The sequence below is a fragment of the Onychostoma macrolepis genome, chromosome 20, assembly GCF_012432095.1.
Source record: "Onychostoma macrolepis isolate SWU-2019 chromosome 20, ASM1243209v1, whole genome shotgun sequence".
Lineage (NCBI taxonomy): Eukaryota > Metazoa > Chordata > Actinopteri > Cypriniformes > Cyprinidae > Onychostoma > Onychostoma macrolepis.
In genome coordinates, this window is record NC_081174.1 from 31,671,795 (window position 1) to 31,690,438 (window position 18,644).

At 38.0% G+C, this 18,644-nt stretch overlaps 1 protein-coding gene across 4 annotated transcripts; it reads right to left on the reverse strand.

Annotated features, from left to right (window-relative positions):
- Positions 1–1,096: 1,096 nt before the first annotated feature.
- Positions 1,097–17,580, reverse strand: prpf39 (PRP39 pre-mRNA processing factor 39 homolog (yeast)). 4 transcript variants are annotated; one of them, XM_058755561.1, is made up of 15 exons: positions 17,423–17,580; positions 15,369–15,940; positions 14,640–14,765; positions 14,009–14,127; positions 12,996–13,163; positions 11,461–11,623; positions 11,003–11,110; positions 7,941–8,105; positions 7,399–7,525; positions 6,039–6,307; positions 5,210–5,394; positions 4,136–4,210; positions 3,684–3,801; positions 3,081–3,147; positions 1,097–1,467 (listed from the first exon to the last, which is right to left on the reverse strand). In XM_058755561.1, exons 1-14 carry the CDS (start codon positions 17,433–17,435, stop codon positions 3,112–3,114), a joined length of 2,244 nt encoding a protein of 747 aa, XP_058611544.1. In that variant the 5' UTR covers positions 17,436–17,580; the 3' UTR covers positions 1,097–1,467; positions 3,081–3,111. The 4 variants fall into 4 exon arrangements, with proteins under 4 accessions (XP_058611544.1, XP_058611543.1, XP_058611542.1 ...); XM_058755560.1 differs by having other exon boundaries at positions 1,097–1,470; XM_058755559.1 differs by lacking the exon at positions 3,081–3,147.
- Positions 17,581–18,644: the final 1,064 nt, after the last annotated feature.

The following is an 18,644-nucleotide window of genomic DNA, read 5'->3' on the forward strand; positions in this document are numbered from 1 at the left end:
TTAAATTATTTTATTTACACACATACATATACATTCACACACAAAATATTTAACCCTTGTGTGACCTTTCGGACATTTTTGTGCTTTTCAGTTTTGTTTTTTTGATCATTTTGTCTTGTGTTATTGGCAGCTGCATACATTTTGGCACACGTGTGTATTTTTATTGGAATTTTACTATTTCCTTTAATAAACCTATTTTGCACTAGATACAAAGTTACTCTCAGCGCATTTTGGACAAAAATGTCCCCATTAAAACGGATTAAAACTGCTTTTTAATTGCAGTGCAGTTTAACTGTAAAATGATGCAATTTTTGTTAATAGGCTTTCATTCTGTTGGAAAGGCTTCAAAATTAAACATTTTTCAGTTTTTTTACCAGATGGTGCCATTTTTTCAGGTTTGGTCTATGAAGGGTCTATAAAGCAAATACTCGCTTTATTCCTGTTTTCTGCTTCTGCATATTATAAAGCCAATTAGCTAAATACCGCAGCTGTAATTGTGTGGGTGTGTTGGTACGGATGTCAGAGTGTGGTTTGTATACGTGTCATAAAAAAGATTGTGTGTTGTAATATCTGAGAAACTACAGTAAATCACAAACCCAAGCACTGTGTGCCCCGGCGGAGCTTTGCTGGCATCTAATGGAGAAAATATGGTACTGCGCCCAAACAAAGCTCATTTTTTGAGATGTCAACCTCAAATTTGGAACAACTTATTTAGATTTATGGCTTTGAGTTTCTAGCAGGTTTAGAGTTCAACATGTTTCATAAAATATATATTTTATATAAAATATTGTTCATAAACGTAAACCTGTATAACCTTTTTTACTGGGCCTCCTTAGTTACCAACTTCTCTCAAATTACTTAAAATCTGATTTGTTTTAAAAGTTTAGTGATTATAGAGGATCTACAAACCTTTCTGATCCCTGCATAGCTTTTACCACAAACTTAACCCAGATTCATATTTCAAAACACTGTCAAACCGCATCGACTTGATGTTATTTAGTCAAACTGCAACTTTGTATTATAGATAGTATTACATAAAAGTAAACTATTGTACACGGCACGGTTCAAGCAGAAGTAAATCAATCACTCAGACGTGTAGGATGTCAATCTCTTTATTATGAAACCAAAATAAAAAACGTCTTCATGTTTCACGTTTCTCTCTGAACACAGGATCACACTGAGGAGCAGAGATGAGGATCAAGTCTTCCAAACGAACGTCGATCTGTCAGCGAACACAACTAAACCAACTCGGCTCATTAAAAACTCACTTGCACTTAGAGGGAAAAGAGCTTGTGCCAAAAAAAGAAACACACAGCGTGTGATTGGAGACGGGGTGAATGTTGAAGCTGAAGGAGCAGTAGAAACGGCCGGCGCAGTCCGTTATGTCGGGGGCGGTGGGTAGTACTGGTTATACTGACCGTACTGACCATACTGACCCCAGGAGTTCTGACCGCCCCATGAGTTATACTGCTGGAAGAGAGAAAACACACAGAGTCACATACAGTCAAACCAAAAATTAGCAGATATATATATATATTTTTTTTTTGTAACTGGTAGGTGCAGGACACTATAGTTCATTTATATAAGTGAGGATAGCAAAATAAAGTAGACTGTGACACATTATACCCAATTCTTCATACATCAAAACTTTAAGGACACACGTTTCAAAAACACAGACAATACAACAGAGCAAAATAAACAATAGTTAAGATGACAGACTGAATCCACATCATCACATTTACATACAGACTAAAACACCAGCGGTTCCACATACAGGAGAAAAATCTGACTGAAGAAAAACAGTGGACTTCCAGTAAAATTGATCAAAATTTGGGAGCAAGAATTATTCAGACACTTTGAGCATGTTTTGCTGAAGTGTTTTTTCTTTAATTGTTAATGTGATCTTTTTACACCACAGACTGAACTAAATGAAGCATTGCTTGGTAATTGGTTGAGCTGAATTGGTATCATCTAATTCCAGACCTGCCAACGCTGGAAATGTTTTGCATCAATACGGTTCAATAGATTCCTTAGTTTTTTAACCACAGTTTAATTCTTTTTTAAATCCGGTTTTAAATGCAATTTATAAAAAACAAAAAAAACAACAAAAAAAACAGTACATTTCTGTACACTGTATAAAAACATAGATTATCATGTCTACTTCAAATTTCTTTTGAGAGAATTATTTTTTATGGATTGGCCATTGTTTAGAGCTATGAACACATGTAATGTCTGTTTCATTCCTCCTGGACACCAGAGGGCGCCCTCGCGCAGAAAATCCACACATGCATCACAGAAGACACAGAACTCAGACGCTCCAGGAAATCCCTAATATCAACAAAAGCACCCCGTAACAATGAAAGACGACGGAAACGCTTTGAAGGATGACGTTCAAAGATAACATTAAGGCAATAAACACTCGACTGCGACGATGTTTATCGGTGTTCTTAAAACCACCTCGGGTATTTGAATAATTAATAATCCATTGCTAATCAACATAGCCTTTATTACAGTATAGAATATATTTCTGCGTCGTTCTGTGACAGGAAACCACATCAGATCAGGACGGAAGTTATTTCTAACATTCGTTTGATTCTGCGTCATTACAAGGAAAGATGCTCGACGTGTGTTTCTTTTCCAGATGCATGTGTTTCCTCATCTCTGCACGCACAAACAGCCTAAGCTTGGAGAGAAATACAATGCATGGAAATGCAAAACAGGGAGGAGGGGAAAAAAAAAAGAGCTGTGATTGGTTGAACTATCTTTTTCTGTTGCTTGTTTTGAATACAATGTTTTGTGGACGGAGGTGTACAGGTTGGCAGGTCTGTAAATTTAACAGCTGACAGCTATTCAACCTAACAGTGACTAACTCATTTAAAGAGTCATTTGCCGCCACCTACTGGTGGTTTGATTTCATATTTAAAAACATCATTGCATTTTTTCCCAAAATTTCTTATTTGTATGTTTAAAAATATTTAAACCATTAATCTTTAATGAACATTAATAACATTAAAACATTAATAAAAATATATATATATTTATGCATTTGAAATTTTGGGGTGTAAATGCATTTATGGCACCTCAGCTTCATCAAACAGTCTGTAAATGCATCTAAAGCCACTTCAGATGCAGCTTCTGTGTTTCCTGCTGTGGAAAGATGGAGTTTGTTGATACTGATTTCATTTGAATGGTAACAACTCTACAGTTTCTTATTATTCTAACTGAATTAATTGAAACAAAATAATTTTATGTGAAAGATGACATTTAATAAGGTTAGGAGAAAAATCGGCAAAAAAAAAAAAAAATTCGGTATCAGCCGAGAAAATTGCAATCAGTGCATCTCTTTTTTATTTATTTAATTTATTTATTTAATATAATATTTATATATGTATGTATGTGTGTGTATATGTGTGTGTATTTATATATACACAGTACACACATAGTAAACAAACTTTTAATCAATTAATCATGGCTAATCGTTTTGCAGCCCTAATTACATCCCTTTCTATCAAAGTTATCTGACATTATCAAGATGAATTTGTTCTGACAGTTTAACTCGGAGTTCTTCTCATATTTTATTACTGTCTACACTGTAGCGAATAAACTGTGATAATGTGAGAAACGTTGAAAGTGTCTGAATAAATGTAGGTTTGATTGTATATGCAGTTGGAGGCAGGACTGACCTGGTACCAGTTGTTGTAGTTGTATCCGGCGTGATTGGCCTGCATGTCCTGCATCATCTGACCCGAGGCTGCTGATTGGTCGTCTGTCCGCTGTCTCTTTGAGTCTGACTCCTCTGAGCTGGAGACGACAAAACCAAACAAATCAGATTCAATGATTCACATCGTTATAAACTCGCTTCATTTTGATCAAGACTTCATATCTTCAGTTTGCATCTCCAGTAAATGCATCTTGATTTAAGGATGTTTAGATATTAATAATGGCAAACAAGACGGAGCAAGACATTTTTTTATTTTTTTTGCAGTTCATGCAACATTTATGAATTTAAGGCTTTCTGTTCCTATTTTTAAGACCTTCATTTGTGGAATGGTGAATTATGAGTTTAAGAACCTGTTCCTGAGAGCCGTGAAATAATCAGAGTTTAATGAAGTCTCAGTGAATCAGGGTAACTCACCCGTTCTCTGCTTTCCTCTTCAGCGAGTCCTGCTCCGATACGAGTCTCTGGTGCTGTTCGTACGCCGCTACCAGCCTGCGTGAAGAGGAGAGAACGCCACATGCATCTCAAAACATCTTAAAAACACTTTTCCTAACAGTAGAGCTGGGCCATTTTTCTCATTTTATCGATTAATTCAAATTAAATGTTTGATTTATTTTTATAAATCAAGTCTGCGATAACAATTGTTGTTTTAACGATGTGCGATTTCACAGTATTTCGCAAAAACCATTCAAAACACACCTGCGGAGTGCATGTTTACATTGTGAGAAGTCTAGACTAGTGCGCATATGCTTTTAGAGAGCGTTCCTTCACTGCATGATTCAGTCTAATAAAATGCATTTAGAATGATCACAAATTCAAGACATGGGGGCAGAAAATGTATATATTTATACCACTTCAAATAGTTAATCAATTTGACACGAAGACTGCCGTTTTTTTCTACAAAACTGACCATGATTACAAATGTGATATTGATTTTTTACAACAGTTCAATAAACAAGAAGTTAATTAAGAGACTTACGTTTTAGACACTATATTTCCTGTTTTTGCGCAACAGTCAAACACGTCCAAACCTGTGAAGGACTACTACTGTGTGTCTGATATTTCATGTTTGCATCATGGAGACGGACTGAAAGCTGCTGTTCATTGTTTTTACAGAACGTTTATAGTTAATAGTCTTCTGGTGTTAAACCTTCAGTCATTCTGAATTGCGAGATTTTTTTTAAGCATTATTTCTGAACATATGTATAAGACAAGTTTGCACAAGATGTAGTTGTAGTTCATGCATCTTTTCTGCAAAAATGTTTAACAAGTGATTAGTTTAACATCTACATCTTCATGCGTGCTGCACTTGGAATAGAACTGTCTTTAACTGGAGGGTTAATAAAGAACAAGTTACTTGAATCGTGTTGTAGTTACATTTTCAAGTTGACTAGTTAAAAATCATCAAAAGTTAAAAAACCCCAAGATGTTAGTTTCTCGCCATATGGCCCAGCCCTAGCTAACAAAGACTCTCAGAGTTTGCTAACTCACACGTTGATGTCGCTGCCGAAGTCCTCCAGGAACTCGAGCTTGCGCTGCGAGAAGGTGACGCGCTGCTCCAGCGGCATCGAGCTGTTTAGCGCTCGGTCGAAGCAGGCGATGATCTCGGCCTCGTTCTGCTGCACATCGCCGCTGTACTCCAGCTCCAGCAGGTTCAGGTACAGCTTCGGGTTCGTCTGCAGGCAGAAAAACAACAAAAAATGTATTTTAAAAAACCTGGAGGCATGAAATGACCCTCACAACGACTGCTAGAGCTCAATTCATTTCTGTGAATCAATTTAAACAGTTAATTTCAAACTAATTTCAACATTTAGGATAGGAGAGTATTTGTCTGAGATACAACTATTTGAAAATCTGGAATCTGAGGGTGCAAAAAAAATCTGAATATTGAGAAAATCAACTTTAAAGTTGTTCAAATGAAGTTCATAGCAATGCATATTACTAATCAAAAATGAAGTTTTGATATATTTACGGTATGAAATTTACAAAATATCTTCATGGAACATGATCTTTACTTAATATCCTAATGATTTTTGGCATAAAAGAGAAATGTATAATTTTGATCCATACAATGTATTGTTGGCTATTGCTACAAATATAGCTGTGCTGCTTATGACTGCTTCTGTGCTGCAGGGTCACAAATATATATAAGAAATAAATATAAAATATATAAATAAATGATTTAATATATGTAATGATGCATGTAAAAATTCATAATATATAATTTTTTGATCAAATATAAATCTCTCAAATGTTTTTTTTTTTTAATTATTGAAACTGACTATATGTAACTTTCATGTTATTGAAAGTTAATCTGTACCTCATCCTTTTCGACGGCCTCCAGCAGCACTTTCTTGGCCTTTCCGATGCTCTTCTGCACTTTGACCAGCTGTCGGGCCAGTTTGACGGCGTAGAAGGACGACTCGCTGCTGTTCTTCCCGTTGGTGATGCCGTCTCTCAGCAGGGCCTCGGCTTCATCCATGTTCCCGTGCCGGCGCTCCAGACTCACCCTCCTCAGCCTCACCATGGCCAGTCCAGGAACGGCCTCCTCCATCGCCTTCAAGATCCGCCGCGCCTCGTCCATGCTGCCTGTAGGGACGTCCATACAGATTCCAATGTCAAATTTCAGAAAAACAATTATACACATACAGTACACTGACATGAAACGATGTGCTTTACAGTAAATCTCAACACAAAATAACTATATTATCATCCAGCTCCTTATACAGTTGATGTCAAATGTTTACATCCCCCTTTCAGAATCTGCAAAATGTTAATTATGTTAACAAAATAAGAGGGATCATACAAAATGCATGTTATTGATTATTTAATACTGACCTGAATAATATATTTCACATAAGATGTTTACATAGAGAAAACAATAGCTGAATTTATAAAAATGACCCCGTTCAAAAGTTTACATCCCCTTGATTCTTAATACGGTGTTGTTCCCTGAATGATCCACAGCTGTGTTTATTTGTTCAGTGATAGTTGTTCATGAGTCTCTTGTTTGTCCTGAACAGTTAAACTGCCTGCTGCTCTTCAGAAAAATCCTCCAGCTCCTCACATTCTTTGGTTTTCCAGCATGTGTGTGTATTTGAACCCTTTCCAAAAATGACTGTATGATCACGAGAACCATCTTTTCACACTGAGAACAACTGAGGGACTATTACAGAAGGTTCAGACGCTCACTGATGCTCCAGAAGGAAAAATCATGCATTAAGAGCTGGGGCGTGAAAACTTTTTGAATTTGAAGATCAGGGTAAATTTAACTAGTGTCTTCTGGGAAATATGTATCTTTTGTAACTTCTGAAGGGCAGTGCTAAATGGAAAAAATATGATATTTAGGCAAAATACGAAAAATTTACACATCTGCATTCTGTTCAAAAGTTTTCACACCCCGGCTCTTAATGCATGGTTCTTCCTTCCGGAGCATCGGTGAGTGTTTGAACCTTCTGTAATAGTCCCTCAGTTGTTCTCAGTGTGAAAAGATGGTTCTCGTGATCATACAGTCATTATTTCCCTACAGCGGCTAATGAACCGGAAGCCTCGCCCATAGGTTTACTTCTGCATTTAGTAATAAGGTGGATCAATAAAAGTTTCAGCACATTTTAGACTACAAATGCGACTTATATTCTGGAAAACACAGTATGTTACCAATTGCATGTCTGATATTTTACCTTGCTGCTCCTCAAACGCGGCCCAGAGCAGGTGAACGGTGGGTTTCTTGGGCAGGTGGATGGTGCAGGCCTTCTTGAAGATATGCCGGACGCCTTCGACGCTGTAGCTCTCCAGATACTTGGCGTACTTCACAGGACAAGAGAGAGACAGAGAGAGCGACAGAGAGAGATAACAGAAGGAGAAGATGGGAAAAGAGCACATAAAAATTGAGCTTTCGTTTCACATCCCCGCACTGCTGAATTTCCATTGACAAGATCGTTTTGAGAATTTCTGTTTTAAACCCATCAGCACCTTCATGGAACCAATAAGATAAGTTTCTGTAAGGTAGAAGGAGACGGAGAGGTGCAACGTAGTTGGCAAATGCTGCGGTCAAATCTTGTGTGGCAAGCAGGCCATCCCCTAATATAACAGATACAGTCAAATATCAACGTTACACGCAAAGAGTGCAGCAAGTTTTACTGTGGAAGTGATGATATCGTTGATGGGAAGCAAAGGGGTGGACAGAGGGAGTGAGGCGCGAGCGGCAGCAGCATCTAGCTACCTTGATCCAGAACTCCTCGTAGAGCGCACAGGCGATCAGGCAGCGCTCGAACAGAACCACCACACGCTCCGGAGTCCCGTTCTCCAGCTCGAAGTCCAGGTACTCCCTCCAGTTGTTCAGCTGGGTCTTCTCCAAGGCTTTGACGTGGAAGTACGGCCGCTTTATCTGCGGAGGGAAATCGGCGTTCGTTAACATGGCGAAATGCGGCGGTCTAGCATATAAACGTTTCATTTTTCCCTTAAAGACACAATATGTACGATTTGTTTTATTAAAACATCTAAAAGCCAGTAGAACAGTGTTATATATTTTGAATTACAGCTACGCAAATTGCGTATCCAGGAACGCAAATCTGGTCTGCTTTCTCAGGTTTGGCTTCAGTATATTGCATAAATGCAAAAAAGACTAATAGGCCATATCCCTAACAATAAATATTCAATAACGTGTGTCCACCAAAGAGTTTTTTAGGCCTGCTGAGACGCTTTAGTTGCTACGAGTTAGAATATCAATGGCAGCAACGTATAACTAGTATCTCATTAAGAATTGTTCTAAATATAAAAAAGTAACCAGTAATATTGACTTCATTGTTGTAGGCAGTCGTTGTACAAGTAGGATGGATGAGGCCCAATGTACCCAACCCTTCAACTGGCTGCAAAAAACACTTTTTACACGTATTTTAGGCGTTATTATAATTGTCATTTTCTTCAGTCATATAATTAAGTTGTGTTTTATTTTCTCTCACCATATGTTTTACTGTTACCAAATTCTGTGTTGTAGCATGTCTAATTTTTTGAATGCATAAAAACAACTTAATGTATACAATTTTAATCTTAAAACAGCCTTATGAAATGTTAGGTTATCAAATGAAGGCATAAAACGTTAATTTCATTTATCTTTAAATTATTGAAAATTAAAACTTTTTTTGGCAAACAAAATGGGATTTACTATTAAAATTAAAACATGGAAGAAATGTTGTATGATCATTCCTTAAAAAATAAAGTTTCCATAATTTTAGTAGTAATAGTAGTATGTACATTCTGCTGAATAATAGTAATATATTTATGATGCAATGTCTTCAAGTTAAACCGAACTTTTATTTTGACGGGTTGCCGTGAATATCTTTACATTTCTGTGTGTGTGTGTGTGTGTGTGTGTGTATATGATACGTCACTAGTTTTACTCAAATGAAACGGTCAAATGCTCATGAAGTGACTCTCAGAGCAGTTCTGGTGATGTTCGTATATTTACAGTAAACAAACCACACGTCGTTCATTAACAGATGTGATCGCGTAATATGGGTTAATGCTCATCAGATCGCGTAAATCAGTGGAAAATGAACAGAAATTATTCTGTGTGAAGAAATATCAAAAACATGTATAAAAAAAAATATCAGTATTTTTCCAAATATGAACTAAAAGCTCTAATGGGACGCTCTAATTTTTCCTCCCATGTGGCACAGATGGCCCGTGACCGTGTAAGCAGGGAAAAAAACACACAAAAAAAAAAAAAAGGAAAAATCACATAGATTCCGATATTCTCAGATCGGTTTCAGGCCTCATTCATATGTGGAAATAAGTCAGATATGAATGGGATATGTGCATTTGTGCCTGCCATGGAAGCAGATATTCCCCTGTAAATGTAGAAAACTTCTACGTCATTGAAAAGTGAGTTTTTTGTAAACAAATAGGGTTGTGACGGTGGCAGATTTTTAAGTCTGCGTTGGCCTGATAAGAATTTGAACGTAAACACTAACACTTAAGCCTACCTTGGCTTTTATATAATGTTAGATTTAAAATTCTTTGACAGAAAAACATGTTGATATTGTCCGGTTTAAGGGAGGACCTCATTGGTGTTACGATGTTTCCGCAAATGCATTTTAAGTAACCGTGGCCTCATTATTCCACCACCAAGCAAGCAGGTCTTCGCTCCTCTTGCAAATAGCAACTGGAAACGGCTCTTGAGATATTTAACACTTAACGCGCCGCGCCAGCTAAAGTCTGTCTACACTGGACGCGACAAAGTGACCATTAAAAATCATTTGAACTTTGTGTCAGCACGCCATAAATAGAACGAGGCATCAGTTTACTGTCGGAGATTTGTCGTTCCGCACCGCATCCAGTGTAGACCGCACTGATTATAATATATTGTGTTCTATTGACTATTGTATTTTGTCGTGCCGCGCAGCGCCTCTCGCGTCTGGTGTAGACGCGGTGTAAAGGAAATGCCACGGCGTTTGAGGTAATTTGTGAATTTACAGTCTAAATAAAACAATTTACAGCTAAATGGTATATGCTATAAATATCAAATTCTATTACAACTGTTACTATTATTGCACTTGTATACAAAACTTCGTATTTTATGCTTGTTATAGAGTTTTACTGGAAACCGGCTTTACTGACGAGATGCGCGTGCATATCGCATGAGATATACTGCCCAGCCCTACAGTGAATCATAAACAATCTATAACCATAGACCTCTAAAAATGATAATCAAGGCTTTTGTTGTACCATTCAGGGTATTTAAGACTTCTTAATGACCTTTAATTTGATCAAACTGAATTTAAGACATAGGGACAGTTCACCCAAACAACAATTTTTTTTGCTTGTGAGTTTCTTTCCTCTGTTGAATATAAAATGAAGATATTTTGAGGAATATTGGTAATCAAATAGTTGCCGGTACCCATTGACTTCCATAGTATTTTTTTCCCTACAACAGAAGTCAATGGCTACCGTCAACTCTTTGGTTACCAACACTATTCAAAATATCTTCTTTTGTGTTCATCACAAAGAAAGAAGTTCACACAGTGCTTGTCTTCATTTAATCATCAGCTTTTGAAGTTTAATAATCACATTAGACCATATTGCAATTCCTGTTTTTTTTTCCCCGTCCCCAAATTAAAGACCTCTTAAAACGATAATGATGACTTTTGTTATACTATTTTATCACCTTAAATTTGATTAAAGGAGCCCTGAATGAATCAGCAGATGAAATAAAGGCTAATCCAATCACTAACCCCGAAGAGTAATGATGCTCAATCAAACCAGGAGTCCTTCAGAAACACTCACCCCTTCCTCGAAGGCCCAGCGCTTGCTGACTTCATGCTCGTTGTGGTTAAACACCTCCTGGCGGGTCTCGGTCACCTTATGCCTCATGTTCTCGATCTCCGTCACTCTCTGGAGGGCAAAACACAGCGTCCTGAGCATCGCATCGAAGGTGCAAACATTTTATCTCGTCTGATGTCCAGCTACGCAAAAGGTCTACGTCACCATGAGTTTGACAGAAACAGTACGGTTTGCACACCCAGTGAATCAGCTCTGGCCGGTGCTGGGACGGTGGCATTTCGTCACGAGCCCGTCCCACTTTTAGCCCAAGTCCCTGATTGGATGTCAACCTGGACCCTCAGGTTTTCATTGGCTGCTAACGGAAAGACACCTCTTCAAACCTGCACACGTGTCCAGGATCAGACGCCCTTGCCTACCTCTGCCATGTTAAGAAGCCCACGGACCAGAGATGGCGCTCTTACCTTAGCGGGATCCGGCAGGTCCTCCGTCCCCGGCGGAAGCTCTTCGCCCGGTGCGTCGTCTCCGCTGGGCTTGTTAGCGTTAGCCAGCTCCACTCTCAGCTGCACAAACTCCTCCTCAGACAGGAAGTGCTTGGGGTTGTTGCTCTGCACGTGTTCTTTGAACCTATAGAAAGAGCGACGATGTTTTACAGGGTTCGTGCAAAATGAAATTCCAGTACTTTAAGAACTACTTTTTGTTTTTCAAGGACTAAAATCAGAGATCACAATATCGTTATTATCTTTCAAAGTCAAATAAATAAACAGATAAAACAAAATGGTACAAATAAAGTGCAGCACATGCAAAGCACGCAATGGCTGTGGCAACCTGAAAGGATACTATGACAAAGTTATCGCTTTCCTTATTTGAAGTGATTATATGTGATTGACCTGAAGAGTAAAAGCTTTATCATATACTTATGCTCGCTTAGCAATACACTTAGCTCACGAGACAAAATTTTAATACTATTTTTAAGAAATTTAGTATTCAAGGGTTTTCCAGGACTTCAATTTCAAAAAAAGTCAAATTCAAGTACTTCAAGCGTTTTAAGCACCTTGAATGAACCCTGGTTTTACAAACGTTACTGACATCAGAAGCACATATCTAAAGTAGGGATGGGCGATATGGGCTTAAAAATATATCTCAATATTTTCTGGTATTTATCGCGATAACGATATCAAAAGGCAATAATTCAGGGAATCCTGTTTCTTTAGAGAAAAGTATTATCTTTCCTATTTTTACCCAAAATAGGGTTATTACCGAGTACACATCTAATGTAACGACTTTAATTCATACTGGAAGCTGGAGGGCGCTCTTGCAGAAACTCCACATATACATTGCAGAAGTAATACTACTGACAACGCTCCAGGAAATCCCTAATATGGACAAAGGTATCCGACTATCGCTGCATAAAACGCACAACAGAGATAGAGAAATTTTAACTGATGAAACTTGAAGACAATAAACTTTTTTTTTTTTATATATATATAAGGAAAGTATATATTGCAATGCTAATCAACATAGCCTTTATCACTGTATATAATACTATCATTCTATGATATGAAACCAGGTCTGGTCACAAAAACAAGTTATTTCAAACACTCGACTATGTTAAGCTAATTTGGAGAAAAAGCATGTCAATAAATGATATCTTTGTTGGACAACAGGTTTGTAAACGGGCTCATACACGCGCTACTGTACTACATTTACTCAGACCGATTGTTTTGTCGCACTGTACAGCTCTGACCAAACCAGTTCCAGATTGTAAAAGCAGCTCAAGCTCCACATTTAGCGATATACTCCAATTTCACGTCCCCCTTCCTCGATGTTGCTCCGCACCGTCGCGCACAGAAATGTGTCAACAACTAGACTTTATCGTTATTATCGTGGGAAGACTAATTCTTATCGTGGGGAGAATTTTTACCGGTATAATCGCAAACAATAAGATATCGCCCATCCCTAATCTAAAGGGACTAAATCAAGGCGGTCAGACGCTCACTTCTGGAAATGCTGTGAGTACAGCTGGGTGGGAATGCAGAGGATGCGGTCGTAGACGGCCGTGACGTTGGCCAGCTTGCCCTGCTCCGTCTCCCATGCGATGTAAGTCTCCCACAGACGGTCCGAGCGGAAATCTGTTCCACAGGCCAGAACGGCGTGTTCATAGGACCTGAAAGAACACAAGCAAGTCATTTAATCCAAGTATTTGTCATTTCAATAACAAATTAAGGACTTTTAGGACACGCACAAAATTAAAACCATATGTGTGCATGCAAAACAAACACTAAAATAAAATAAAAAGTATTTAACGTAAATTTTTTTATTACAAATTCAAAACTGAAAATACTCAATATGCATACTTACTGAAACTGGTATAAATGTACTAATAGACAAACACACATGATTGCTTCCTTATCTAGTTGTCTGATAAGCCTGGCATTAAATTTTGTTCGGTCTTTGAAAATCTGCTTTCGTTTCTCTTTTATAAGTCACTTTCGATAAAAGCATCTGCTAAAAGCATAAATGTAAAATATAAACTCAAATTAGAGGTTGAACGATGTTGGATTTTGCTGGTATGATAATAATAAAAGGCCGTTTTTATTATATACTTAGTGTTAAATTAAATCTTTAGTCATTCCTTCCTGAGACATTGAATTAAATGCCAGATAGTTTGTGTAACCAAAACACCGATATTAACCAGAAAAAAAAAAAAAAAAAAAGGATTTGCAAGGATAACTTTTAATTAAAAACAGAGACCTAAATAAACCATGACTCTTATTTTGAAATGGCTTTGCTTTACTACTTCCAGCTGCTCCAAATGAGGAAGATAAAATATGCATCTCACAACTATTTAACAATGTCATAAATCATCAACTATTGATCATAAGCAACCTATAGGCATAAATGCACAGTATTCATCAATTGTAAACTGAATCCACAAGACTGTAGAACGTGCAACACCGTAGTGTTTTGACCAAAAACCAGATATTTGAGGTTTGTAAAAGCCCCACTCACGCTCTGATGCGATTTTCAGCCTCTCCGTCACTAGTGTCTTGGTTTTCTCGCAGGAAAGTGATATAATGCAGCCACAGGTCGACGCTGAGCGGAATAGCCTGCAGACCTCGACGGTAAACCTGTGAGAGGAAAAAATAAATAAAAGATTCAAACCGATTCATTTGTGTGATGCTTTTTAACAAAACATGCTGAGAAGAAAACTTTAAAGAGTGAATCTCATGAAAACATGTCAGATGTTACTCCAAAACAAGAAATTGTATTAAAAGGTCATTTTTTGAGACTTTATGATGACAAAAATAGACAATTCTCATGGGGTTCGCCTATTTTAAGATGTTTTAGCAACTTAACAAAAAAAAACTGGAAACACTTTACAATAAGATGTCATTTGTTAGCATTAGTTAGTGTATTACCTAACATGAATGAAGAATGAACAATACGTTTTTATGACTTGACTTAAAAAAAATAAACAACTCTTGCCTGATTACGACAACAAAATTGATAATTTGCATGAGCTTCATTTGAAAGTTTTGGTGAAAAAAATTGGCACCTTTTTACGGCACATTTTCATGGCTTCATGATAACAAAAATAGATTATTCTCATGAGTTTTGTCTAGAAGTCATTCAGACTCACCTCATCGGCCATATGTATGTAGCCGTGTTTCTTCTCAATATCTGCATACTTCTTCCAGTAGCCGTAACAGTAGGGGTAGTGCAAGAAAAAGGCATCAAACGCCTTCCTTGAAGCCACCAGGTGGTTCTGAAACAAAAGAAAAGCTCATAAGACAATAGTTATGTTTCCATCCACCTATTATTATGTGCATTCTGGGATATTGCATAAAAAAAACAGCTGGATTGAAACACCAAGATGTGCATAAATTCGCAAAATACGCATAAAAAAAAAAAAAATGATGCGCTCAACTAAGTAGGACAAATTTCTGATCCGGTAAGAAAACATGCGCATAAACTACGATGGAAACTTTACCGAATAAATTCCTTCATGCGCATCAAAACATGTGACTGTGATGGGAAAACATAAAACTGGAGCAACCAATCGACGGATCTCATTTCACAGCATCTAAAATGCTTGAGCAAAGTCTCGTCAAAGCGCTTCGTTATAATTAACTCCCAGAACTGCGTTCCCAAACAGCAGACTCTGAAAATTAGCCAACGTGACCGCTTTTCGTCTGCGCTCTCTGAAGCTCGTAATTTATCGTATACACAAATTATTACATACAGTGCCTTCTACTGTACTGCAGCAAATTTAGTTTTTCTTCGTGATATTTAGCGCAAGTTCATCAGGAAGTGACGATTTTGTTCTCTTCAACTCACTGGATGGAAACGGTGCTTTAAAAACACTCACCTCCTGTTCAACATACTGCAGAAGGTAGACCCAGCCATTGAAGTCTTCAGGATTATCCTCCACAACTTTAAAGAGCCGCTCGTAATCTGCAGGAAGCGCAGGTTCTTGTGTGGCGGATGCGTCTGCATCTGCGTCTGCCGCTGGTTCCACCGCTTCTGTTGTTTCTTTAGGAGCGTCTTCCAGCTCCATATTGGAAGGGCTCTCTAAGTCGCTCGCTTCGGCCGGCTTGGCCTCGTCCTGCTGTCCGTTTGACTCCGTCTGCTGTCCGTTTGGCTCCGTCTGCTGCTCGAGGCTCTCCACACCGGGGTCTGAAGGACTGGCTGTGTGGTCGATGTTCTCCGCTGCAGATTTCAGATGCTCCACGGAGTACAGCTGGAATTGTTCTAATGCAGACGGCTGCTGGATCTGCTCGTACTCGCTGCTTTCCGGATTCGCCGGAGGAGCCTGCGGAGGAGCCGGTGTCCAGTCGGTCGCGGTCGGGTCTGTGACGTAATCGGCCCCGGTGCCCTCCATATCAGGAGCGTCCCCGTTATCAGGGGCATTCGTGTCCAACATCCCGGTCATGGGCTCACCTGAAACAAACACATCAAACACACATGTAAGTCATGATCGTCTCATTACAGTTAAGCTGGCAATGTAAAATCAATCGTGACTACTGAAACTATTCACAGGGTTTCTGCTGGCTTTATGAAGGTGAAATTTAAGGTATCGCATCAGAAACGAGCGATGGAAACACCGAATTTCAAATAAAAATCCTTTAATTTGCAAAAGAGGTGAGGTGGTTTTGACTTGTGCGAAAAAGGGTTAATGCGAATAATGGAAGACGTAAACTCATTTACCAAATAAATTCCTCCCTGCACATCACAAAGTCATGTGACTTTGCGCTATGGGATGGCAAAACCTGACTAAAACCTGTTTGTCTGCTTGCTCTGAGACGCAAGCAATTTATCATAAATTATTACATTCAGTGGCTGCTCCTGCTTTTCTTAGTGATATTTAGTGCTAATTTATCAGGAAGTGACAATTTTGTTCTCTTTGACTCTTTGGATGGAAACGGTGCTTATTCGCAAATTTTATGCGATATTCCAATTTTACACGCAAGTTAAATTCGCAACTTTGGATGGAAACCCGGCTAATGAGATGTATTAGCAACATTTCAAAGCATGCAAATACAATCTCCATCACTTAATTTATTTATTTTAAGAAGCAAAATAGCAGAAGATAAGTTGTCATGTTTTTTGAGAATTTGATCAAAATGAAGCAAGTCTTATTAAAACAATAACATATCTGCTATTGGGCTAAAAAAACAAAAACACACATAGCTTGTTTAATTTCTCAGAAAGCAAGACTTCATGTGTTCATTTTGCATCTCCAGTAAGTGTATCGTGATTTGAGAATGTTTTACAATATTTGCACTGCAAAATACTGAGGAAGAGGTTATTTTTTAAACTCATGCAACATTTAATGCCACGACTTTATGAATTTAAGAATCTTAATTTGCGGAAGGCCTATTTAACCATAAACAAAAGGCTATGATATAGACTCCAGAAAATGCCCAGTTGTGATGCAAAGGCATATTATTACGCCTAATTTGCATATGTTTTAATCTTTGCACTGCTAAAGATACTCATGTGTTTCGATAATTTCGGTCAGTTTGAACAAATCTGCATTGAACCTGCGAACTCCGTAAAAACGACTTAGAAATGCTTTAAAGATGTCCACGGAAAACATACATGACTTATTTACGGTTATATGATGTTAGTATGGCGTTTCCTGTTTAAACGACGCACGATGATTCGTCGAGGTTAGTTTGCTAACGCATGAGAGTAATGATCAAAACACGCTTTAAAACGCGTTCGGTGGCATTTCAAAGGTGAATTAGTTTCAAAACCAGCACAACGTGTTATTAAACTGTGAAAACGGTCTGGTTTTGGCCTGGTCTCTGCACATGCTAGCTAAACTGCTAACAAACCGACGCCGCTCATTTACCTCAGAGTTTTCTAGAAACAAACGCACGCGAATCGCGGGAAATCTACGGCGGGAAGGATACTTACCAGAATCTTCCATGAAACTGGGTTTAAACGGCGGATATTTTCACAACTTCTTCGAAGTTTTATGCGGTTGATAACATGTGGTCATACGGCAGCGCTACAACGCATTCAACACCCGTTGCGTCTCGCGACTAGAGAAGGACGCGAATGTCTTGCGCATGCGCACCGCGCCACGAAACTCACAACACTAGTGACGTCATTCCCTGCTTGCCGATAGGCCCACAAAAAAGTCAAAATGGAATAATTTGATATTTATTTGAAATACCTTACGTCAACGTATAGTTATGAAAGCCATGCGATAAAAATTGCGGTAATTGTGACCTTTTTTATCTTACAATCCAGACTTTTTTTTCACGCAATTCTGAGTTTATATCTCACAATTCAGTTCCAAAAATTTGAATTGTGAAGTAAAAAGATTTATTTTATCCCCTTTAGCAGAAACAGGCTTCCATAAGTTACAGTATTTCATTACTATAAAAATAATATTCCCATGTAAACTAATTATGAAACCAAACTGTGTTGAATCATTTAAATTCAAATTGTTAAACAACTAGAACCTAAAACTATCCAAAACCTTTTTGTACTTTATTTAGCTCTTCTCTGGCTTATTTGTGAAATTAGTTCACTGCATCTAAATGAAGAACACGCAGATTCAGTCTATTAAGTTTGTTTGTTATATTTCTACAGTTGTGTTTGTGTTGGCACCTAGTTACAGGGAAGCTAAATTGCTTTATTGCATTACTTAAATCATACGATTTTTCTTTGTTTAATTATTAAACAAAACATATTAAAAACACGCACATTTGAAGCCAATAAAGCTATCTGATCTGAATTTAATAATAAAACCTGACATCATGTTGGTGTATTTTCAAGAGGCTAATTGGAAATGCATTTCGGGTATTTCAGATTCTGGGTTTTATGGATGTAAAATGTCTTTCGAGTTCAGGGTATATAATATAAAGTAACAAATGTAAAGGCAAAACTATATCTGAGTCCTCTTTTACGTGAATTCTTTCAATATAAAACAAACATGGACCACTTCAGTTGCAGTTTGATTTGTTTGCAACACGTGGAAGTCAGTTCTTCTGGGGGGGTGGGGACAAATGCAAATATGCATGTATTTATAGGTCTGTCTGGTGTTTTATTTAAACTAGGCATTTTTTGAACTCGATGTGACGTCATGAGTCCCGCCCCTTCGACGTCACATGATGCCACTGAGACGCAA

Bases quoted from the DNA above. Each gene is read 5' to 3' on its own strand.
- prpf39 (XM_058755558.1), bottom strand. The intron at 8,106-11,002 runs GTGAGTGTTTCT...TTCCCTCCGCAG, and splicing joins GCTGGGCCTTCGAGGAAGGG to ATAAAGCGGCCGTACTTCCA. The intron at 4,211-5,209 runs GTGAGTTAGCAA...CTCTTCACGCAG, and splicing joins TTCGGCAGCGACATCAACGT to GCTGGTAGCGGCGTACGAAC.